Source organism: Emydura macquarii, unplaced genomic scaffold (genome assembly GCF_026122565.2).
Source record: "Emydura macquarii macquarii isolate MOO-44397 ecotype Brisbane River unplaced genomic scaffold, CSIRO-AGI_Emac_v2 contig_306, whole genome shotgun sequence".
In the NCBI taxonomy this organism is placed as follows: domain Eukaryota; kingdom Metazoa; phylum Chordata; order Testudines; family Chelidae; genus Emydura; species Emydura macquarii.
Window position 1 is genome coordinate 11,243,680 of NW_027130443.1, and position 25,878 is coordinate 11,269,557.

Genomic DNA, 25,878 nt, shown 5'->3' on the forward strand with positions numbered 1-25,878 from the left:
CCACTGGAAGGCTGTTTGGTGGCCCGTGTGACACGAGTTTGCGGGGTCTCAATCCAGTTTCCAGGTGTCCACCTCGGTCATTGGCCCCCTTGGTGGTGGCCAACAGGGGCTAAAGGGCTGATTCAAAGCTCCTAAGTCAATGGATCCAGCCCTATAACACCAGGGTGAGGAATGATGTATAGGAGACTCCTACGCTGTCCTGTCCTCACTCTTTGGATAACTGGAGGCCTCCACTCTCCATGGCTGTAAGGCAGTTCCGTTCACTCCTGGGTTTTCTGGCAGTTAGGGCTGGACATTTTCCCATAAGCGTGTAGCGTGCACCAACTCGGGAAAGTCCCATAGCAAGAACATCATCCATCTGGACAGCTGCCTCACAGGCCTACACTGAGAGCCTGATAAGGGGAGGGACAGACGGGATGATCTGGCAGGGTTTTGCTGGGGGTGGGAAGAAGGCTTGTTTTCCTGCCAGCTTGCAGAGAGAAGACAGACAGGGAGCCGAGTGCAGCTGAGGCAACCCAGCTAGGGAACCACTATGGAACTGCAGCCAGAGCCATTGCAGAGCCACCCCAATCCTGCCTCCCTGCTCAGGTTTCCTTGCTCTGGATTGTTTTTGATCGAACCTGCCCTCCTGCTTCTGGGGACCTGCCCCTCTCTCTGGGAAGGGAAATCACGGTGCTCACCAGAATTGGGGTGATTGCTTTCCAACACTTTAGAACTGGTGCCAAACCAGGAGAGCATCACACATGGCTTTGTATGGTCATGAGGATGCCCTGTAGGCAGCAGCGGGGGACCGCTATGCAAATGGGAGTCTCAGCAGTTCAGCAGGTGACCCTGCTCATAACAAAGGCCCTCTGAATGAAGGGTCTCCAAATCTATCCAGACAGTCGTTAATCCTCACGTCCTCCCTGTCTCAGGCATCATTACCCATCATTCACAGATCAGGAAACTGAGGCACCAAGAGGGGAAATATCTTGGCCTTAGTCATGGGACGGGTCAGCAACAGGCCTGGTGCTCTTCTTCTGACCACTAGACACAGGGCCTGCTTTCCCCAGGGTACTGCTATGGGTAAGACTTGGGCCTGGTCTACACTACAATGTTCGGTCAACCCAGATACGTTGCTGTGGAAGCTGAAAAATCCACACCCCGAGAATGTAGTTAAGCCAGTCTAAGTCCCTGTGTAGGCAGCGCTAGCTCGACAGAATTTTTCCATCAACCTAGCTACCACCTCTTGAGGAGGCGGATTATCTACGCCAAACGGACGGGGTTCTCCCATCGGCGTTGGTAGTGCCTACACTGCAGCACCACAGCTGGGCCGCTGGAGCTTTACAAGGGTAGACAAGCCCTGAACTAGCGATTCCATTAAAAGCCTCAGGACATGGGGGTTTAGCTCTGGCCCCTATTCTTCCTGAATGAATAGTAATACCTCTGTGGAGCTGGGACTCTGCCTGGAAGTCACCAACCAAGCAGAGAGCCTAGGTCCATCTCCCATCTCTGCAGGCCTCTTTTTGTCGCTGATTCTTTACGGCAGCAAGATCTTGTGATGGAGGTGAAGCTCATGTACGACGTTTGCCCATAGAGGTTTTGGCTGCCGTGTGTGCATGCTGGGGCTGGGATGTACAATGTCTAACTGCAGGCCCTGGGACATATTTCACTGACAGCCGTGACCAGCCATCCCCTCAGCGGATAAAGAAATTTCTCCATCAGAATCTGGCCGGAAGAGAGATCATGGCACAAAAATATGTGGTAGGATTGCCTGCTACTGTAAACTGTATTGAAATCCATCCATATAGTTTGTAAGGCCATATGGTCTTATTCCTGCTCTAGGAATATTTTGGGGGCAGTTCTCTGGCCTGGCCTGTGTTATACAGGAGGTCAGACCAGATGATCCCTTCTGGCCTTGGAATCTATGAACCTATGGTTGGCTCTGGGTGACTGCACCCCTTCCTACTGCACCCCTTAAATGGCGGTAGGATGATTTCTGCTTCTCATGTTGACTTTAAACCAAGACCCAGAGTTGACATGACCACACGGCCAGATTTCTGGGTGGTCGGTGTGAGTCACACATACTTAGGGCCTGGTATTCAAATGCACTGAGCCCCCTGACTCCCCTTGAAGTCGATGGGCGCTCCAGCAGGTTGGCACCTTCTGAAAGTCAGCCTGGGGGATCTCAGGCTGGCCACCTAAAAAGTCAGGCACTCCAAATCAGTAGCCATTTCTGAAAAATGTGGCCAGGTGGACCACCAGCACAGTGCTCCGTTCATGTGCCTGCACTGCCACCTAGTGGAAGAATGTTAACACTACTAGGAGCAGGGCTACAGGCTAACGGCGGATAGGGGAACGGTTGCTGAGCCCCTGTCCTTCCTCAGTCCCAAAGGGAAATTCTTGACACAAGATGTGCTGAAGGAGATTGCTGGGGGGATGCAAGAGGCCACTGAGTAAATATGCCGGGGATGGGGTGGGCAGAGCAGCTGCAGAGCAAGTGATTTAAACTAATAACAGGGTCCCCCTTACCGAAATACACCTCCTCAATGAAATACCTGATCCAGGGGAGCGGGGAGATGGAGGGGAAAGAGCTTCCAGTCTCCCCGCAGCGATACCTGCCAGGAACGTAAGGACTGCCACTCTAAGGCATCCAATTATTTATAACGTACTCTACAAACAAACTTCGGGCTAGACCCTGCGCAGGTGTAAATCAGCCTGGCCTCCAGCTTCACCGGCACTACAGCGACATACACCAACTGAGGATCTAGCCCTATGTCTTCCGGAGCTACGAGATAGCTGCCAAACCTCAGCAACATAGTCACATGACTGGCTTACACCCATTCCCTGTCCCCTCCTTGGTCCCTACATTGTCAAACCAGCTGCCTGCTCCCATAAGATTCTGAATGTCAGCAGTTTCCCACTGACTTCAGAGGGAGTTGAGAGTACACAGCACCTGACAGGGCTTTTACAGGGTTGTAAAGCATTTTCCCACCTCTAGAGTGCTTTAGAGATAATAATAATAATAATTACAGGTGGTAATAACCTGGTCTGCTAGCCCGCCTCTAGCAGGAGCCAGGGTTGGATGCTTCAGCAGGAAGGCGAACCTAGCTTAAGTGGCCCTGGGGCTCAAGGACCGGCCTTGTACTCAGAAGAGGTGGGTTCAGGTCCTGGCTCTGCCACAAACTCTCTGTGTGACCTTGGGCAAGTCACATAATCTTGCTGGCCCAGACCCACAGAGGTATTTAGGCTTGTTTGGAGTCTAAATAGCTTTTGTGGGTCTGGGCCTCAGTTCCCCAGATGTGAAGTGGAGATGATAATCCGTCCTTTCTCTGATCCTTTGTCTATCAAGATTGCAAAATCTCTGGGGGAGGGACTATCTCTCACTGTGCATCCAAACAGCACCTAGCACAAAGAGGCCCTGATCTCAGTCGGGGCCTTTAGGTGCTACCATAATACAAATAATAATGACAACGATATTATTAGCTCTATTTCACATGTAAGGAAACTGAGGTGCAAAGAGGGGGAGTGACATGTTGCATGTCCTACAGTGAGTCAATAAAGAGAGCCCAGATCTCCTGACTCCCAGTCGTGCACTTGATCTACTCCACCGTTGTGGGATGGAGGGGAGGGGAAATTTCTTCCTGAACCTTTCTAGCTACCACATTATACCAGGAAGCATGAGGATTTAGGAACACTTGCAACTTTGTATTCTCACACGTCATGGCAGATGCTGTTCTTGATGATCTAAGTATCTGATTCCTTTTGGAACCTTAATAAACTACTTTTCTTAATATACTGCAACAGATTCCTCTCTGTTCCACTAGATTTCCAGCTTAGTAAGAAATTAACACATAACTGCAGGGGGACTCTTATCACTATTTTTGAGATCACTCCTGCAGCTGTTTGAACTCATCCCGCTCAGCACTCACTTCCTCCCCTGTATAACATGGGTAGCATCACTCCCCCATGAGCAGCCTTTTGAACCCTGCAATGTTTGCCCCTCTAACCCCTAAATCTCACTACACTCAGAGAATGCTATGAAATGCTTCAGGCCACCAAACCATTAGATTGGCTTAAAAATCATGAGATTTTTTTTTAAATTACATTTGGGTTACATTTTATTTCTCTTCTTTTTTTTTTTTTTTTTTTAACCTTTTCATGCTTTTATCTCCAACCATGAAGGCTAGAAACCTAAGGGTTTTGTTTTTTTTAATGAAAGCTGAGATTCTCATGTAGCTACATGACTCCCAGAGCTAGGGTTTTAAGGAAAATATCAAATAATCTGAGATTTATGATAAAATCATGAAAGTTGGCAATGCTGTATCACTCTATGTATCTATCCATCCACCCATCCATATACATACCCTTCTAGCTAGCTAATCTGAGTGTGTAGATTCCTTAAAACAGCAAATGTAAGCCCATTTTGCTTAGATGATCAAAAACAAACCCAGTGTGAAATTTACATGGGATTTTAGAACTCTTAAAAGCCTAAAATAGTCTTTTACTCAGTCAAATGGAACGATTATGCATGTCAAACTAGGATAGATTTCACCATTTTTTTCTTGTGTTTTGTAAACCACTGACCAGAAGCAAATGACAGCATCTGGAAAGAATGTCAAATAAGCAACACATCCTTAAAAAAACCCACATATGCTACATTCATTCTTGGTGGAACTCCACTAATGAGTTACACCATGGAAGAATTTGTCCTTGATGGTATTCTATACCCCGCTTTAAACAAATGTTCTTCCTGGAGACCCCAGTTCCATTAAAATATAAGCAGGAGGAGCCAGATTCTTCTGGGAGTTAGGCACCCAGATGCTTTTGTAAACCCCAGTAAGTGCCCAACTGAATAAGTGCATAAATTCCTTTAAAAATCTGGCCTTCTATCACCTAGGTGTTTATGAAAATTTTACACCATTCTAATGTTGTCGGCTGTCACAAACTCCCATACAAACACTTTCTCTTCCTGAGCTTGACTTTACCAGCACCCAAACTAAAGGGCCACTCTCCATTTAGTTTAGGGGAAGTTGAGGGGGGAATGTTTTATAAAAACTCAATAGGGGCAAAAATGTTTGCAGAATGTTTTGCTTCATTTTAAATTCCTCTTTTTGTTATTGAAACTTTCTCTATAGTGTTGTGAGCTGAAATACACTACCCTCAGCCTGCTACAGGAGAGCCAGCATGTGTGTGTAATTGAGGAATTCACCACCAGGGTAGTACAAAAGAAGTGGCAGGGGGAATATGAAACAGACTAGGAACAGAAAACTAAACTGAACTGTATATTTTAGTTGTCCATGCTGAATGCAGTGAGAGAAATTGGGCAAGTTATTTCATCTCCCCGTGCCTCAGTTTCACCATCTGTATAATGGGGAAGAATGATACTGACCTTCGTTGTATAGTGCTTAAAGATCAATGGATGAAAAGTGCAAGGTAAAAGCTAGGTATTAATTGTTACTACTTTTACTTACAGTTGCATCCAGGGTGTGCCAGGCACTTTCCAAACACTCCAGAAGGGGTGGCTCTTGCATTAAGGATCTCACAGTCTAAGGACAAACAGACAGGGGTTAGGGGGAAAGGGAACAACAACAGGCAATTTTATATACAAGTCAACATGATTGGTTGAAGTGCACCTTTAAGAAGACTTAAATGTGGATGAGGTGGGGCCTTGTGGGAGAAGTCAGAGAGGTCATACCATGCAGGGGGGCGCTATATGGAAGAAAAAATTTTAAAAATCATGGAACTAACCTGACATTTGCTGCCATCCCACCAATCACTCTGCTTGGATGCTCTATCCCTTTCCCTCACCCTGTGTCTGTTTTGTATATTGATTATTATTTATTATTTGTATTATCATAGTGCCTAGGAGCCTTGGCCATGCACCAGGACCCTTTGTGCTGGGTGCTGTACAAACACGGAACAAAAAGATTTAGATTGTATGTGCTTTGTGGCAGGACTATCTATTATTCTGTGCTTGTTCATCATTTAATGCAATGGGGTCCTGATATTGGTTGATCCCTCGGCACACTGCAATAAACATGATTAATGATAAGGTAAGTTGGAGATTGTGCGAGAGGCTGACAAATGGATGAGGAGGCTGGGAACATTATATAAATAATAAATAAACAGCATCTGGAATGAAAAGTCAATGTGATTCTTTAAAATGTCTGTATTAATAAACTCAGGTGTTGTTAGTAACATGGCTAATAACTGCATTTGTCTCGACAGAATCTCTTTCACCTATAATGATGGCATGTTGTCAATAACAATGGAAAGATGAAAATCCACACATTTGAAGATCCTGCTGAATAAGACACTTTCTTAAGTGGCATTCAGAAACATCGGAATAACAGTAGCCATAAATAATCTTAAAGCAAAATCCATGTATTTTCTAAAATGATATAATTTTGAATCCATGTCTTGAGATGATAAGTTAACATCATTTCAGATTCTGTCTGCATTTTGCAGCTGTTAGAATCGTGAAATGTAGTTTCATAGTCACTGTCTAGACTGGACTCCAAAAACATTGATCTATACTGACCCAAATGGCACCAGCTAAGGAAATTCCAATGACATCCGAGCTGATGCCCCTGTGTTAAAAGCAGCTAATCAATATCAAAGAGATACAGATGATCCCTTGGAATTTCCCCCAGCTGCCATCAGATGATGGTAACTTTTGATCAGTGCTGAGAAGGGCCGGAGTTGAAGCACAGTATCAGCATCCTTGAGCCATCCTATCCCCCATCACAGGTCTCTTCCGACTGCTAAATAACTTCCATCACTTGGCATCAATCTCTGGGCCAGGGTTAATCCAGATGTTCATTGCTGTGGAGATAAGGAAGGAAGTGCTTTGTTTTCTGTACACAGGGCTTTTATATTCAATTATTATCATTTGTATTGTGGTAGCGCTTGGGAGCCCGAGCCGTGGCCCAGGACTCCAGTGTGTTAGGTGCTGTTGAAGCACAGAACAAAAAGACGGTCATTTCCCCAAAGAGCTTACACTCAAGGGCCTTTATAAAGTAGTGGCACTCTAAGCAGCCATCCTTGCTCCTTGCCCGTCATCCCAGCCCTACAATGATGCTGAGGACTTTTAAGATCGCCCAATTCCAGCAGCTGGGGCCTGTAAGAAAAACCCCCATATAGTGAGATTCATGGTCAAAATCATCCAAGTTGGCAGCACTGAGTTTTCTGTAGCTGGCCCTTTGTGCCATCCCATAACCCCGAAACTTGCCTAACAAAACCAGACCACCCACCAGAGTCAGCCGAGGTAACACCATGTGCTGGGATCTTTTTAGCTCTCCCAGGCTGAGAAGGGTCAGGCAAGGACAGTATGAAGACAGGAGACCTCCATGGATAAAAGAAGGTGCTGTGGGAAATGGTATGGGGGATGCAGCCCAAGGTGCTTTTCCCACTGCCTGAATCAGTGTTACTGATAAAGAAGTATATCTTCACACAATGCACAGTCAACCTGTGGAACTCCTTGCTGAGAGGCCAAGACTATAACGGGATTTTAAAAAGAACTATATATGTTCATAGAGAATAGAGCCATCAATGGCTATTAGCCAGGATAGGCAGGGATTGCTATTTGTCAGAGGCTGGGAATGGCGGACAGGTTGGATCACATGATGATAACCTGTTCTGTTCATTCCCTCTGAAGCATCTGGCATTGACCACTGTCGGAAAACAGAATACTGGGCTAGATGGACCACTGGTCTGACCCTATATGGCTGTTCTTACTGTACAGGGCTGGGGGAGCTCAGTTTTGAAAGAGATGTAAAACTGAGTTCCCAAGCACATGGAGGTAATAAAGATCACTGGGAGCTTTTAGGAACCATAGGGTTGTGAGCTCTCATGTCTGGGGTAGGTTTTCAACTCGGGTAACTCAATTTTGCTGACCTAAATCCTTCCCCACCTGCATTTATAATCAGATACAGGATTCTTCTTCACTTCCTGTGGTGTAGCATTGTGTGCTGTTAACAAGTTGCTGCCTTCTACGGCAAAGGTGGCTGCATTTCAGATACTGATGAAGCATTTCCTGCGTGCATACAATCTGTGGAGGGCATTGTGTTGAAAGCTGTTATGCTGTTGTCATTATAATTATTATACTTCAGTTATTTCATCCAAGATTATCCTGGAGTGGGGTGGAGACAGTTAGACACTGTGAAAAGACAGTGCCCTGAGCAAAATGCCAGGCTGAGTGAGCTGGAACTAAAGCAGCCACATCAGGAATGTTTGGCAGAGAGGAGAGAGAGCAGAGTACAGGGAACAGCGGACGGACGTTTGAAGTGAAGCAGGGAGAGAAAGAGAAGACGGATCAAGCCGGTGAAAAGCAGAAAGAAGAGGATAGGCCAGGAATTAAAAAGGAGAGGAGGGAAAGCGTATCTTGCTCGAGTGAGCTGCTGTAACCAGAGCCCCTCTGTGCATTGCTGAGGTTTTACACAGGTTAAATTTAGTACCAAACATACAGCTCAGCACAACAGGTTCCTGGGGAACGTGCAGCTGGACTTGAGGGAGTTTGCATCATGCTTAAAACAGTCAGTGCCAAGCCGCTAGCCATTTCTCACAGGGGTGGAGTGGGGAAGCAGCCTTCTCACCTGCTTTTCCCTTCCAGGGTGTTGGAAGAGCTGGACCCAGCACTCTGCAGGCGGATGGGCCGAGACCCATCTGGTACAATGCTTCAGGAAGGAAGAGAAGGGAAGTGGGCCAGATGATACACTCGGGGCTCAACCGGTGTTGAACGAGGAAACTGCCACATGGGGACAGACTAATGGTCCTTCTAACTGGGATTTGTGTGCCTGACAGAGGCTGATGCCAACTGCTTCTGAGCAGAGACATCCTACATCTGCCAGGAGAAGAAGGCATTTTTCTGTGTGTCACACTGCCAGTGAAGCTGATCTTTCCCTCCTCCTGCTGCTTGTATAAAACCCTCACCGCAGCATGCCTATCCCCTACCCAGTAGCCAACCGGCTCCTGGGCAGCCAACAAGTGAAGTTGTTTGAGCAACATAATGCGACCGTCCAGCCCAGACAATTCAGTACCGGTGCTCTCACCCTCCTCACCTTCCTGTAGCTCATGGAGTGAGAGCGCCTACTCTCCCTCTTAGCAGGGCATAGGCCAATTTGCAGGCCTCTGAGCCAGGCCACAGCAGTCAGAAGAGCCAGGTTTCCTAGGTTGTCCATGGAGGGGTTCCGGTCTACAGTGCCAGGCTACTATTTTGATTACATTTGCATATGTAAATCAGGCACGTGGTAAAGGGAAAAAAAAATCCAAACAGCACAATGCGTTTTATTGGCTAAATCCTGAGACCCTGATTCCTGTCATGCCAATGTAATTCTACTGACTTCAGTGGAGCTTCTCCTTATCTACAGCAGCATGAGAGCAGAACCAGGCCTTCAGTCCTTACTTAAACTAAGCTCTCCCTGGGCCTGATGGCACAAGGCTTTCAGCACTGGCCTGCGAGTCCGAGCACTGGCCTGGGAGTCCGAGCACTGACTGAGCCACTGAAAGACTTGCTAGCTGGCCATTCTAGTTACACATTGTACCTTGATGTCATCATGTTGGTCCCAAAGATCTTTTGGGATGTTTATTGGACCATGTTTTTAAAAGAAAGTGCCTTACAAGTGTGTTCAATTGTGCACCTATATTCACATGCATAATTACCACAACAGCACATGGGGTGTTTCAGATGATGAGAGCTGCAGAGGAGAAGGCTCTCACACCACCAGCGGCCAGATTATTTGGGGGAAGAGATGAGTTCAATCTTAGACAGCTAGCAGGAAAAGGGGAGGAAATATAGAGGGACAACATTCGTAAGGTTGGCTGGAGCAACTCCATGGAGGGTTTTAAAAACAAGTAAGGCACTAAGTGCGGCCGAGATCCCAGTGGAGCTGGCTTGAGATTGGGGATGATGGAGTTATTGTTTTCGGAGCATCCAAGAAGGTAATGTGTAGCATCCTGCATAGCCTGGGGAGTTAGGACTCAGAGAGACCGTAGAAGATGGAGTCACAGGGCAGTAGTCAGGATAAGAAGAGAACAGTGTTCATCTATAGCATGGAGGCAGTGCACATCCCAGCAGGAAGGGCTATATCTTCAGTATTGCAACCCCAAGTGTTCAAAAATCATCAGCTAGGCCTGAAAAATAGAGATTTTTTAAATGAACAACTTTGGGGTCCTTTTTATTTTTCTTCTGACATTGTAGCCTTTAGGGGCCATGTTGTCAGACTGTTTTCAGGGTAAAAGCTTACCTTTTTAAAATGAAAGTTGAGATTCTTATGTAATTACAGGATTCCAGGAGTGGGGGCTTTGAGAAAAGCACCAAATATCATGACACTTGTGCCGAAATACCAAGAGTCGGTAACACTGCATCTTGTTCTGTGCAGATGCAGCATTTCATGCTGTGACCTGTTATCCCCTCTGTATCAAAGATGAGGTTGGCTGCTGACACATTCTTTATTTAATGGGGATTAAGGTGTGGCCGCCAGGCTCCTGCCAAATCACCTAAATGGATACACATATACAAGTGCCTTACGCAGCCCACAGGAATGCCCTTAGGTGGCCTATTCTATTCTAAATATGTTCTCATACCACCCTCATCACCATAGTACTTGAGCATTTTTCAGTCATGCATTAAGTGACATGACTAATATCTGACGTGTGATTTATTCTTGCTCTCCTCTTCTCCTCATGGAGACAACTGTGTGGGCAACCCAGTCTTTTGTTTTGCTATTTTTTACGTATGCGCTGCTCCGGCTTTATGTTAAAGAAGGCAGGTTGGAAACGTGCACTTTGCACTTGGAATCGAAGGTGATGAGGTTTGTGATGATTGTTAGTTCCTGGTGGAGATTGTTCAATAGTCTTGGATTGACCCCTGAGAAATCTCTGTCTCCTGCACAGACACACTTTACCCTTATTGTGAAAAGTTCCATTGTACCACAGGAGCGGCGCTGTTACCATGGTTTTCATTCTAGAGTTTTAGGCTTTTTTAGATACCTTCCGCCCAGGCCATGGAGCGCCTTGAAGCTCACTCGTTAGCCTATGAAAAGCCAGTGAAGAAAACAGAGAACAAGTGTAATGTGCTTGCAGTAGCCCCTGTTGATCAGGAGATGTGTTGCAGTGTTTTGTACTAGCTGGTATTCCTCAGGGCTGATGGCTTCATGCCAGGTGTTGCACTGCTATTGTCCAGACGGAGGTATAACCAAGACCTGGTCATCATCCAGCAGGATGGGACAGAGCCGCCTAGCCGACGGAAGATGGCAGAAAGCGTGATTGTGCGGGGACGCTGCTGTAAGAGAGCTCGGCCTCAGCGGGGGACCCAGCAGCAGGCCTAGCCCCGTGCGCCCGAGTTGCCCGGCTGTGGCTGTGCATCTTCCGACAAAGGCGGCTGCCGAGGCTTCCAAGTGCTTCCCTCTGCCACCTGCATGGCCTCCGCCCCGCTCGGGAGCTGCCCCCCAAGGAGCTGGCCCGGTGAGCCAGATGGGCAGGGGGCAGGCCTGGGGGAGGAGAACTCTATGCTCAGCAGTGGGCCAAGGGCCTAGCAAAGCCCAACCCAGCCCAGCCCAGCCACCTTCAAAGCAGCTGCCAGGGCAAACGATTCCCTGTGGAGGGCAGCCCACTGAAGTGGGTCTCCCTGCCCTTTGCCCTTTGACCCTTGCTCTCTGCCCTCTGCCACTCGCCTGCCCCGCCCCACAGGGCCTCCACGCAAGCCCCGCCCTTCGGGCATGATTGAGGCCTCTCCCAGCCTATTAAAACTCTCCGCTGCCGCCGGAGCGTATGTGCCTGGCGGGGAGGGGAGACCTCTAAATGAAACTATCCAATCGGAAGCAAGGAAACCCCGGTCGACCCGCACTGCCCAATCAGAAGAGGAAATCGCGGAGGCGGGGCTGAGTCCCTAGCCAATGGGAGGACACGCTGGTCGCTAGGGAGGCGTGAGGCCCTGTGGAGAGGAGAAGGGAGGGGAGACGGCGGGATGGGAGCTAGCGGGGGGGGGAGGGAGGTAAACAAAATGGCGGCGGCCGGAGGAGGAGGGGGTGAGGCGGCCCGGAGCGCTCAGAAGTGAGGCGGGAGCGGGGAGAGCGGGGGGCCCCTCACCAGGTACAGGGCGCGGGGGAGGTGGCTGCGGGGCGCCTCCTTGGGCTGTGACTGGAGAGCGGCCCCCCCGGCAGAGCCCCGCCTTGGGGAGGGGGAGCGCCCCCATCCCCCGTTCAGGGGAGGCCGTTGGGGGGGACAAGCAGCCGCAGTTTCCCTCCAGCCTCTGTTTCAGATTCGGGCCAGCCCCCCCCCCTTGATTGGTCCGCTGCCGGGGGGTCTTGCAAGGGGGACGTTGCAGTCCCCCCTCCCCCCCGGCTTACCCCCTGCTGAGGGGGGAGTCTGGCTGCAGTGGGGGGGGTTCAGGGTCCGCGTGCTCTGCGGGGGGCTGTTGGAGGTCAGCTCCTGACGGACTCCTGTTGGCTTGGGTGTACTGGGGGAGTTGTCATTTTTCACCCCTTTTGGGGATGTGGGGGGCTACTGTGTGCTGACAGTGGGGGAGAAGAGATTAGGTGGCCCTGGTCTTCCTGGTTGACACCTGTGTGTGTGTGTGGGGGGGGGGGGACAGGGGACAAGAGGGGCTTGTAAATGGGAAGAACGGCCTCCATGGGATTAGCATCCCCTTAGTGACTGTCTCTCACTAGGGTGTCTTTTTGGGGTTTTGTAAGGGGGACTGAGTTGGCTCCTCCTATCACGTTTTAAGGTGGGGGGTGGACAGATTGGGTGAAGTTTTAGTAGAATTTGTGTTGTCTGCCTGCCTGCCTGACACCTGGACCAGTGGTGATGACACATCATGTGTCAGGCACAATCCAAGTGGTTGAAGGATGCCCCTGGGAGATCCTGATAGGCACAGAAGGCCTCAAACTTTTGTAGGGGCGGAAAGAGAAGAAATTAGAATAGGTGTCAAAAACGCCTTCCAAGAAACTTGGTTCCAGCTACCAAACGGCTGAGAAAATCATCCGAGTTCATACCTGGGAGGTGAGGGTGACAGGAGAGAGCAATTGACTCTGCAACTTGCAGTTTGGAATTGGGAACCATGACCTGTTAGTTATGGAAAGACACGAAAGAGACTTGACCATCTTTTTGTTTATCTGAGGTTCTAAAATCCTAGAGGATGACCTAACATCTAAGAACCAATTTGTGGCCCAGTAGAAGGCCAAGCGAGAGCAAGCTAACCTGAAAGAACGCTAGTGTTGGGACCAGGTCAAAAGTAAAACAAATCCCAAACTGAGAGAGTTCCTGGTGAGACTTTTTTTTTTTTTTTTTTAAATTGAGACATTGAGTTATTGGAGCCAGGTCCTGGACTTTGTAGGATCCTCCTTGGCTGGAAACAGCTCATAGTGGTTTTTTTTTTTTTTTTTTTTTTTTTTTTTTTTTTTTAAATTAATGTTTGTACAATCTTCTGGGTAATTTTTATTTCAAGAAGGAGTAAAAGGGAGTGTTGGAAATTAAGGAATTGGATTAAGACCTTGAGCACTTACGGAAAACACGTTAAGGAAGTTAATCCAGGATGGATGTGCAGGAGCCTCAGGAGTTGGGTATGTTTGCAGAGAGTGAACTGATGTCTGTGGGGATGGACACTTTCATCCATCGCATTGATTCCACGGAAGTCATCTACCAGCCACGGCGCAAAAGGGCCAAGCTCATTGGCAAATACCTAATGGGGGACTTACTTGGAGAAGGGTCTTATGGCAAAGTCAAGGAGATGTTGGACTCTGAAACCCTCTGTAGGAGAGCTGTCAAAATCCTGAAGAAGAAGAAACTACGCAGGATCCCCAATGGAGAGGCAAATGTTAAAAAGTGAGTATTGAGATTCCTGTAGCTAATAATGAAGTGGTTCAGTTTGGTCTGTATTTTATACAGCACTGCATATAGTCTTACATTTTGAAAGAACTTTACAAACTGTATATATGCAAGAGTTGCTTCACTCTTGAAACACAGCCACAGCTGGGGTGAAAGGTGGCTCTCAAATACTACACAACGGTGGGGAACAGGGAAGAAAATTTCATCTCAGAGGCATGGGCAGAGCAAATGTTTCTACTTGTGTAAAAAGTGGCATGTTATGGTTTTCCAATTGTCACAGAACAGAAAGAACCCCAGTTTCTAAAATCTTATACAAAAGAGGCACATGGTTAACTTCATTGTGCACACTAGGTCGAACCCAGGAGGCATGAAAGGTTGTATAATTAAAACCCATGTTAAACGCTGCGTAATTATGTACATTATGCATTATTCTAGGTGTGCATGGCACTTAACAGCCTGTGCCCTAATGATTGTGCATTCTAGGTACCTAGTACATAGGTGGCAGCATGTGCATTGTGCTGTGCATCAGCATATCTGGGTTCTAGTCCTGTATCTGCTATTGACAAGCATGACCTTGGGAAGTCACTTATCTCTCTGCCTCAGTCAGTTTCTCCATCTGTAAAATGGGGATGATATGTGCCCACCATTTTTTTTAATGTCACTGAAGATTTACGGTTAAAGCACTTTAACGGAGAGCTACGTTATGTATTGGTAGCTAAGGTAGTACACAAACAGTTCAGTCCAGCAAAGCAGTTAAAACACACTGCAGAGATAAACCTGTTCTATTTCACTAGCAAGCATTCTTCATTTTTTTTTCTTCCCATTTCTTGATGTTACACTTAACATGCAGCGACCCTACAGAGACTATTGCATTTTCCACAACAAACTGCTTGGTATGGCCTTGATTGTTTATCTGGAGTGACCAGGATCTTTCTGCTGCCAAAAAGAATTAATTGCAACAGCTTATCTTAAAGCAGGAGGGACACTTACAAGATGTTTTAGAAGTCTCTCCTGATGTTTCTGGAGTTACCTCTGTAACTGTTAGCTGCTGAGTGGTGAGCCCTGATATAGTGGACTCTTGTTTCTGTTTTCATGTTTTGGTTTGGGGTGTGTTGTTTTTTGTGTGTTTAAGCTCAGCTGGATGATACTTCATCCTATACTAGGCCTTCTGTTGATTAGCTCTTCAAGTTTGCCTTGTAACCTTGAGAGTACAGAGTGAACAGGCTCAGCTATAGCATAATAATGAAATCAAACGGGGACCTTGCTGTCTTTGCTGTGCTGGCTCCAGTTCATTATAAAAGTAAACTTCAGGTTAATGTGTAATAAAATGTTTCCTGCAGTGTGTTTCTTGTTTTTTACCATAGAGGCATGTGTGTCACTTTGTCCCCTTCTCCCTCCCTGCCACCAAGCTCTCAAGTTACATCAAGAGCGTCTCCAAAAGAACAGGCAGGCTGCCATCTCCTTAATTAAAACTTATTTTAAGAGCTCCCCCTCCAGTGCAAAAGAATTCCATTAATTAACCTGTCTGCTTAATGAGGGGGGAACTGTGGAGGAGGGCTTGTGTTCTGAAAGGAACTTCTATGCAGAAATCTTATGTGTCCTGTTTACTTTATTGTTTTCAGCTTCTCTGTGGAAGATTTTGTTCTGTTTTATCAGCTTGCATAGTTATCGAAGCAGCCTAACCAGAAGGTATTTTAATTTCTGTGACCAGCATGGGCTGTTTATTTAGTTGCAATTGGTTGTTATTACAGCCATAGTGCCAAAGCCCTGTATCTGAGGCAGGCTTTCACTTCAGTCTTCTAGCAGGGGTCTATTCGTTCTACCTCTGTGCTAAAATGTCCTTGTTTTTGTCATCATTTCTTCCCTCCCGCACTCACTTGTTTGTTTCATTGTGTCTTTTGGATCAGGCTTTGAGTCAGAGTGTCATAGGTTTCCATGGGGCCATGCCCTAGTCGAAGCCCCAAAGCACTAATGCAATATAAGCGATAAATAAGTCTCCACTAGTTTAAAGTTTGTGCTCAAGGCTTGTGGTGGCAGAATAAAGAGATACGGGATGGTCTGGCTGGACAGCATGGGTGGGGACCAAATCCCAGTCGTGTCCTAACCCAGATAGCACTGCAACTGAACACTGTTCTAATGTGGCTGGATCCCAGTCACATTGTCTGGCCAAACTCCATTAAAACTTCAATTGGCTACAGCCAGATTTCAGCAGCCTTCCTTAAATGTGGTTTAAACTCATTTTCCCAATGAGCTGTTCACATGCTGTAGAAAGTGGACTAACCCCATTGTCTAATCTCTGACACAACCTGACAAAGATTTCCACTGCGTTGCTCTAAGGTTATTAGAATGAACAATTTTGCTCTCTCTCATTTGAATTGCAACCTTAGATATATTGGGGCCTACTGCTAATCCTGTACTGTTTACTTCAGTGATAACATGATCGGCCCAGTGTTGATGGCCCGCTTGGAGTTGTTTGGTCTGCAGACACTTTGTGGTCGGGCCCATAGTTAATAGGCAGGGCTCCCCATTATTGGTCTGAGTAGAGGAGTAATTGTCCTTCCAATATGTGCCACTTAATGTTAAAGGACTAACTTGCTCAGTGTTGAGCCTAGGAAACCGAGCCGCTAACCTCTCGGTTATCAGTTTGCACGTGGCTCAGTTTGGTATGTACTGAAACTTGTTACTGCCTGATTGCTGTTCAGTGGCCGATTTGACCTAAGTTTGGTCTTGGCCTAATTCCCAGTGGGCAGGTGTCCACATCACAAAAGTCATGTCTGTGACTAGCACTGGCTGGTGTCTTTGGCCTTGCCAGAGAGGCCCAAGATAGAATGGGCTAATGGGACTGAACTCCTCCTCCTCCCCAGAGATATGGTGCCCTCCAGACCAGGTTGAGGCACATAACTGTGTGAGGAAGGGAGGCTTGCCATGCTCTTTATTACCTGCTGTGGGGATAAATGATCTCCTTGACTGTCAGGCTAGCACCATTCATCAGCACAACCTTCATTAAAAAGTTAATATTTTAAATTCTTTACAACTTTTTTTGTAATCAAGTGATCGCAGTGAAGAGCTACAAGGAGGGCACTGCCTCTCTGCATAGTGGATCAAATTCCCAAGGTGAAATAGTCTTAAAAAGCTGTTGTCAAAGGTGGCGGTAGTGTGTGGCCCCATAAGCTCAAGAAGATCGTGACTTGCTAATCCTGGGGGTCTAAAATTAACTTGCCTTGAGATTTCTCTTGTGTTCGTCATAATGAGAGACATGCACTGTTCGTAGAGCGCAGGGATTGTATTTCCAATCTCACCCCACATCACTGCTTTCTATTTTGAGGAGGAGGGGTCGAAAGGTTGTGAGAGGCTTGCAGATTTTATTATGAATGTACATGGTGAGGTTTCTAGTTTGTCATCTTAACTATGGGGGCATCTGCTGCTGGGCCAAAGTTTGATCTGGCTGTGACTTTAGTTATCTAACCTTCTAAACAAAACATCCTGTTTTTTAGCTGATACCATTCAAGAGCAAAATCTCTCCCTTCCTCTGCCATCAGGACCAGACCACTGCTCACTGTTCTTTCCCTTCCCATGCCCCCAGTGGTTCATGCAGGCAGATGTCTCCTGCAAGCAAAATAAGGGCTGACACTGATGCATAGTATTTAGCAGACAATATGGCACTTTGCAACTAGAATTTGAAATTCAGGCATAACTGAGTTTGGAATGGATGGGAAAGCAACAGTTGAGTGACACAAGCATTAAGTTGGAGGTTTAGAACTGTAGAAACCTTGCATCTGTCCATTCATCCTTGTGTTTATTGGAGGTGAAGTGTCAATGAGTGTAGTGCTCGTAGTTGAATCTCTTCTGGATGTTTGTCCCCAGCACAGGACCATTGCATGATGGCATGATTATTGGTCTTTGCGCCAGCTAGACCAAGAACTCTAAATGTATGGTGTTGCAAGTGAGGGTGAAAGTTTCTTGGCACAGTGTCTGGGCGGCCTGGGGAGTCTGCAAAGTGCATTCCTGCAGTAAGGTTGAATTGAGTCAGTGCTAAGAGACCCTCGCTTGAGTTGTAAGGGCCCATCTGTCCTACATATACTGTGTCTGGGCACCATGTTGGAATATAGGCACTGTCCTTACAGTGAAGAATAAGCTAACCATGTTAATGACCTTGCTCCAGCCCTGATTTCTTAATGGCCATACCAATATCTACTATTATGATTGTACAAATGGGCCTAAGCCATGATATTCATAATCAAACCATATTACAACAGTTGGGACACAATTATATTGTCACCTGGTGCCCTAGCATGGCTGCAGTTGTGGTGAAGGGAGAGCTCTTTCTGAAATCCTATCATCATAAGACAGTCATGCTGCGGGACCTGGTTACAATACAAGTCCTGACTGTGATAACACACAGTTTAGTCCTGTCTACACTCTATTTTTGTCATGGTCCCTCGCTAATGTCCAAGGCTGTAGCATGGTTAATACATGGTCCTGATTCATTTACGCTGCAAGAATAATTCTGTTTTAACCCTGTCTTCTACCACAGTAGCTTCATGAGCTCAGATCTGGTGACCTCATATGTCTTGTTGATCATTCTTCTGCTCATGACAAAAGATGTTTTAAAGTTCCTGTTGGTTCTGGTGGGGATCTTGAGGATCTAAATTCCTCTGTGTAATGGTTGTCTCTCTAGGTAATGGTGGGCATCCCATTTAGTGTGGGGGAAAGATGTGGGGTGGCCTGTTTTGGCCATACAGTGTTATGGTTAGCTGCTACCCCAGGTAATATAAAACAGTGGCTCTCAACATTTCCAGACTACTGTACCCCTTTCAGGAGTCTGATTTGTCTTGTGTACCCCAAGTTTTATTTCATTTAAAACTACTTGCTTACAAAATCAGGCATAAAAATACAAAAGTGTCACTGCACACTATAACTGAAAAATTGCTTTTTCTCATTTTTACCATATAATTATAAAATAAATCAAATGGAATATAAATATTATACTTACATTTCAGAGTATAGTATATAGGGCAATATAAACGGGTCATTGTCTGTATGAAATTTTAGTTTGTATTGACTTCGCTTTTATGTAGCCTGTTGTAAAATTAGGCAAATACCTAGATGAGTTGATTTACCTCTGGAAGACCTCTGCGTACCCCTGGTTGAGAACCACTGATACAAAACATGAACTTAGAGGGATGCCAAAATATGTGAAAGAAAACCAGACACTTGTCTCCAACAGCACAAGTTTAATAAAATTAAACGTTAATAGTCTCTCACTTAATTAAGTGCTTGGAACTTTCTGTGCATGTCCCAGGTGTCCTGTACTGTATTTACCATGCTCAGCAATCACATTCTGGTTTGAATACCTTGCTCATTAGAAACCCTTTGGGACTTGAAATGGGTAGGTCAGCAAGCGATGTGACCACTTGCTGCTTTGATTGACAAATCAAGAGCCTGTCAACCCTGCCTTGTGGGCAGCAGCCTGTAATGGGGCTGGTTATCTGTTAGCATCCTGCAGTAGTCATGCATTTTTACACTTAGTGGCTGCTTAAAGCTGGTTTGTAATGCACCATCAAATCCCAAGTTTCATTCTTTAGGTAAATTGGAAAAGGCTTCAGTGCCTGACGGGCATGTGCTACTCATTCTGTCAAGCTGTTGAAAGCAGGGTGGATTGATTTAAATCAAAGTGATGTAAATAATTGATTTAAATCACCAAGAGAAAATCATTGATTTAAATCAAGTTTCCCACTGATACTTGTTCACATATTTCTTAAACACTGGTTCAAATCTGATCACTAAATCATGTTAATTTACAATGCAATACCCTTTTTGTATTTGTGATGCAAACACTCGTCAAATGTCTGTCTAGAAAGCAGATATCCATGTCTCACCAACTGTCTCCACAATTGTCATTAATTGTCCCCGCCACTCCTCGTTAGGTGTTTTTGGGAGAAGCCAAGGATTAATGGGCCGTGGGGACTGAACTTTCCTTTCATTCACAGTATCACCTTCAGATCAGGTTAAAACATGCTGCTGGCAGTGTGGGAAAGTTTGCACTGCACCTGTCAGGCTGTATTTCTTCCTCAGATAAATGGAACTTTTGAGTCTCTGAGGTTCACGTTCTTTCTATCACTAAATTCATATGCGAAGCGATTCTAAATCTCATGAAATGTTATTTGGACTTGTCTGGATTACAAAAGTTGTGTTGTATTCAAACACATTTCTTTCTGATCAAGAAAGAATGCAACACTGAATACGATTTGTCCTAGTCTAAACTGAACACTAAGTCGTGGTCATCTAACTCGATTGTTCCCAATAATGTTCAAACCTGATAACGTTTTAGAATGTAGATAGTCCTTCAGTCTACCAAGCTCTGCAGCATACAGCTCAGCTGTGATCCTTCAGTATTGCTTGACCAAGATCAAGTGAAGTATCTGAATACCTGCCCTATCAGGATTTTACCTGCATTTGCAGGAATAGGGAATTATTGATCAAAAGTCTCTTGCATCACTAACATATATGAGCGAAGGATCATACTCTGCATAAGATTTGCTCCTCAGGGAATTCTGTGCCAAAAAATTCTGTGCACAATATTTAAAAATTCTGCATATTTTATTTGTGAAAATAAAACAATATAATCTCACCATTTTCAATTATTTTGGTAATTTATTTCAAAATACATGTCAGTAAGTATATCTGAAATAATACAGGCAACAAAAATGATTCAGGAAATGGTTTTTGACAAATAGATTCCTTGGCAGGATCCAAGTGTTGAGGGGTTTAGTGTGGGGGGGATCCACTGTGTGTCCCAAGGTGAGCAACAGCAGGGGCTGACTGGCCGTGTGTGCTGACGACGACCTAGGACGACCACACCTAACCATGTCCTTACCAAAGAGCCTTGTATCTTACTGTGAATTCTTTACTTTAAGAAGTGGTTCCTATATGTTTGCATCTAGACACTTCTGCGTTAGTTTGGGTTTTCTTTTCTTCTGATTCTGAGGATGGTTTTGCAACTTCATCTATGGAGTGATTCACTCTTTATTCCTCTAGGACTTGGCAAAGCTCAGTAATGCTTATGGGGGCTAATCCAAAGTCCATTGACTTCAATGAAACCCTTTCCGTTGACTTCATTGGACTTTGGATCAGTGCCTCGTCTAAAGTGTGGTTGCGAGGCTGTTTCATATATTTGGTTATGGTGTTCCAGCAGGGGTGTGTTCGTTCCAAGGATAATACTGAAATAAAACCTCAAAGAGGAAGAGAAAAGAACCTTGGACCAAAATGATTATCAGCTTACATTGCTGACATCAGAATCTTTTCCTGTTCTCTGGAAACTCAATATTGAGAGTATATATGTTTGGGAGGAAAAAAATTAAGATGTGCACATTTCTAAATGTTCCCCTGCAGTGTTTGCTGTCTAAAAGTTGTAGCACTAGGCTAGTGCATGAGAATTGAAAAGTGAAAATGATTAAAAACAGAAGTAACACTGACCAGTCTATTATTGAAACTGAGTGAAATATAGAACTACTTGTGTTCTTGCAGATAGATAGCAAGATCTTTTTTACTGTGGTCTAAAAACCCATTTTAGTTAAACTTTGTTTCATTGCCAATAAACTTTCTTTGTTTTGTGAATGGGAAAAAGGAAAGTTAGTTTGTACTTCAAAGCAAAATCTGCTGGGTCTTTATTGGGTCACAAAAGCCATGTGGATAAATACCCAATGTAGCCATGCGCTAGTGGAAAGAACAAATTAATGATGCATCATTCTCTATCAATATTGGCAATCCCCTACAGCAAAATCCTAACATTTAAGCTATCTATAAAGGAACAGAAAGACCTTGTGGACCAGATAGTGGAAACACATAATTTGCCTCTGTACTGCTTTCTGTTGTAGCTGAAGGCTGTTCTTGCCTGTAGCTCCAGCTTGATAAGCTAATGTTAAATTGAGCAGCAGTAGCCTCCCACTTCTTGAAGGGGCAAGCAAGAGAAGATAGCTGTCCACTAGCAGCAATCATTCAGTGAATCTATATGTAGGCTCATTATAGATTATTATTAATGATGTAGTATCGCAATGTGCTCTGTGTTGTGGTGCTCCTGAAGTTCATATGGAAACTGATTGATTCAGCAGATAGTGGCCCACTTGCTAAGTGGGGGAAAGACATCACACTGATCTGCAACACTCTCTGTGCATTTCCTCATCCAACAGGTCCATTGCAAGGTCCTACCCCCTATCTTTAAAACGCTGTATTGGCTAGAACCTAGTTACCTGGCAAACAGCACCTGGCCCTGTGTTTATGGATGCCTAACAGAACTCGCTAAGGGCAGGGTATCCTCAGGGGAGGGTCCTCATCTGTGGAATTTCATTTCTGCTGGAGGTTAAGTTGAACCTAAGTCCTGCTACCTTCTAGGGTGTAATTTAAGACTTTCTGCAAGCTTCTTCCTAAGAAGGTGAAATGGTCTTGGGAAACATTTCACCTAGATCTGTGTCCACCTAAGCCCTTGTCTACTCTGGGAAAACATCATGGTTTTTAAAGTGTTAAGTGTGATTTTTGCTCTTAGTGTGGTCAGGGATATTAGGGTTTAGAAACACATTAGCTGCTTATGGTTATCTGTAGAAGGGATCTTAACATCTCATGCTTAAAGGTGTATGCTGTTTGCTGCCGGGATCAGGAAAGAATTTGCTCTTCTCACCACCTTCTCCCTCTGCGCCCCACACATGTTTTTATCCATCTGGGCAAGTGTAGTGGGTCTGACTGGGGATAGCAGAAACCTTTGTTTTAGAAGAGACAGTATCTTTTCCCTTCCCTGATTATATTTTGGCATGAGCCCAAATTCTTGCAATCTGCCTTGTCATAGTGATAGTAAGCAGAGGTGGCCCCTGCATGAACTTGCTAGGTATAAGGATATTGCGTGTGTAACTTCTTAAACAACAGAGCAAATTCACAGCTTGAGGGACCTGTCTCAAATCTAGATCCAGAAAATCTGACATTAAAGAGGAAATTCCATGACAAACCACTGTGCCCAGGTAATAGTGATAAATAAAATGCACACAGAAGAGACCTCTGTATTATGATTTGAACAGTGCCCAGCCCTACTGATTGGTGTCTGTGGGTGTAGGAAAAGGCGTGTCTGTAAATTCTTTCCAAGATGGTCTGGTTGTATCCTCATCCCTCTCACTTTAAAAACAAAAACAAAAAAACACTGGTTCAATCCAAAATAAAAAATTCACCCTCTGTTCTTCATAAGCCTGGGTCATATTGGCCTAGTTAGTATCCATAGAGCATGGAAATCCCCCACCACCACCCACACACTTCAGATAACATTGGTGGTGGTCTCTGGACTCAAAACAAATATGATATATTTAAGTTGCATGTTAATTTTTTTTATGGTCGCAAGTGAGGTAAACATGAAACCAGAGCAACTGAAAGGGAAGCTTGGACATTGTAAAACTAGTGTAAAAGCACAAGAAGATCATAGTGTAGAGAACTCTCCTGCCCTGGGTGCAGAGGTCTTGCAATTCCCTAAGGTTCTTTCCCATTCCCACTGTTTCTCTGAAGTGCGTAAGCATTGTGAGGATGGATCAAATGCCTTAACCTGCTCTGCATTTCAAAAGGGGGACAAAAAAGGTGTTCACCATAAATTCAGGCACCTAGTGATGCTTTTCCCATGAGAAGTTTGGAGACAGTGGATTTGGACGTGACCGATCGGAGCCTGGCAGTTGTCTCTTCTTAGTACTTGAAGCACACCAATAGTCCTCTGGAAAGTGGCCTGGGTGATTGGTCTCCACACCAGAGATGGCTGCATTTCAATACCTTTTAAAGAAAATAGCTGTGTAGATATTGCAGCTTGGGCTGGAGCACAGATTCTCAAGTCTACCTCTTCTCTCGCTCTCTCTTTTCCCCCTGCCTAAGTGGCAATGTCGCCACAGCTATTTTTAGAGCAATAGCTTGAGCCCAGCCAGGCTTCACGATTCTCTCCCAGATGCAGTGTAGACATGCCCTTATGGTGCAGTTCATGGAGTGCTTCAGCCTGAAAGGCACTGTAGGAATGTACCCCATCGATTAACCTGATAGAGGCAGACTGATTTAATACTTGTAACAGTGCTTGAAAGTATGAGAGAATGAGTTGCAGGGGTCAAGCATTTAAGAGCCTCTTCAATATTGGTAGCTTTCTCTCACCTTCCCAGCAAGCAGTCTTTTTAAATAAGTGGCTTCACTCCCCCTTCCCTACTTGTTTATCCTAAACTCTCAACCTGTCTTCCTTCATTATGCAGAAACTTGTTAGACAGACACTAATGCTGACTGCAGTTTCCATGCTAATTTAATCCACTTCAGCCTTTTGGTCATGACTATAATTAGAGCTACTAATCTGTCTACATGTGAACTAAACAGACTCTTTTGAGCTTCACCTTGTTATCTTGAAGTCCTGGGTTGTTTGGGGTTTTTTTTAAGTCTCTTATATTCTGCTTTCTTTTTCTTAGTGGTGCTGGTAAAGGACAGAGGGCCCAGATGGAATTTGCATAATTGCCCTTTAATTGCAGAAAAATGTCCGTTAATTGCAAGATGCTGAGAAGAAGTTCTGCTTAAGCACAGACCTGATTGCATTTCTGATTCTTGGGAAAGATCTATTAGTGTACCTTAGAATGTAAGGCATTAATAAGTGTAAGTGGTTCATTTGTACTATTGATAGCTCCATTGCTATAACTAGCTGGCTAGTTGCAAATGAGAAGGGAGAGTGGCTTTCTAAGCTCTTGGTGAGTTATGTATTTTAGTGCAGGTGTAATATTCAGGCAGAAGCTTATTGCTTTTGGAGTTGATTGCTTTGAATGCCTTACAATGCTGATCCACAGAAACATGACTGTTGAAATGTAAGCACGTTTTTAACAGTTCCAGGTGGGTAGTGATGGGGAGAAACATAAGACAGTTTGGTAGAGGCTACAGGAAGGGAAGATGTACAGAAGAGTTTTTTTTGTATAGCCTTTTCCACAACAACCACAAGCTATTTCCTGCCTTTGAATGCCTTCTGTAAGAGGATCTCTCTGCTTTGCAAGCATTAACCAGAAGGAGGGGAATGGGGAAACGGAAGAGTCCTCATTAGGGACTTTGCTGTTGCTACTGATTTTTATGTAGAAGATGCTCAGACACTGCAGTCATGGACAGCAGTATAAAAATCCTAAGATAGGAGCAAAAATGTGAAATCACTGTCACAAAATAACACTAAGGATGCTTGATAACTGCGGGTGGGGGGGGGGGGAAGATATATGATTTATTTTTCCTTGTGCTGTCTAATACATGGTAACTAACATGAGGTAAAAACCTAGTGAAGTCAAGACAGTTTGTAGTTTTTAAACATTAGATTGATGTAAAGAACATAAGAAAATAACAGATATTTTTTAAACTGCTGTTTAATCTGGCTTCTCCTTTTTGGAAATCAACTGGCTAGGCATGGGAAGAGGAGGCACTAGAGGTGGTGGGAAAAGGAAATTAAACATTATGATGCAGACAGAAATCTTGGGCCACTAGCTCAGTTCATCTCTACCTTGGTGGTCTCTCAGGCCATGTCTATACTGACAGCGGCAAATTCACCACCGCCAGATCGATCTTTCTGGATCGATTGAGTGGTCAGTGTAGACCCACTCAATCGATCAGGAAGTCGACGCTGGTAAACCACCCCCTCAAATAGCATAGCGCTGCGTCGACAGGAACGCTGTTCTCGTCGGCACAGCGAAGTGTAGACAGTGCACAGAAGGGAAGCAGAGCAGTTGACGTGAGTTACGCAAACTACTCTGTGTAGTTTGCGTAACTCCCGTCGACTGCCGCCGAATCTTCAGGTAAGTGTAGACCAGGTCTCAGAACCATCATGGTCTTGCTGTTTCTAATAGAAGGAGGCAAAGGGTCTGTGAGCAGTGAGAGTTTCTACCTGTTGTGGAATGAGTGAGGGAGAGGAGAGAGTGACTTTGTTGGTAAATCAAATGACACAAACTCACCCTAAACTTTCTGCCCAGCATAGCTGTTCCCAGTGTTTCATGGAAGACCTTCCCTGTCCTTCACCCTTAGCTCTTCTGGTCAGAGGTTCATGCCCTGGGG

At 45.2% G+C, this 25,878-nt stretch overlaps 1 protein-coding gene and 1 long non-coding RNA gene across 5 annotated transcripts in view; one reads left to right on the forward strand and one right to left on the reverse strand.

The window, feature by feature from the left end:
• Positions 1 to 9,267: 9,267 nt before the first annotated feature.
• Positions 9,268 to 11,491, reverse strand: LOC137157504 (uncharacterized). The gene is made up of 2 exons (XR_010921131.1): positions 10,227 to 11,491; positions 9,268 to 10,113 (listed from the first exon to the last, which is right to left on the reverse strand). It is a non-coding gene; the product is annotated as an uncharacterized lncRNA (long non-coding RNA).
• A 1,088-nt stretch (positions 11,492 to 12,579) lies between these two features.
• The window catches only part of STK11 (serine/threonine kinase 11), a 70,235-nt gene continuing 56,936 nt past the window's right edge, over positions 12,580 to 25,878 (forward strand). For all 4 annotated transcript variants that reach the window (XM_067559192.1, XM_067559183.1, XM_067559202.1 and 1 more), the window contains exon 1: positions 12,580 to 13,806. In XM_067559192.1, coding sequence (XP_067415293.1) covers positions 13,517 to 13,806 — 290 coding nt within the window. In that variant the 5' untranslated portion in view covers positions 12,580 to 13,516. The remainder of the gene's footprint in view (positions 13,807 to 25,878) is intronic.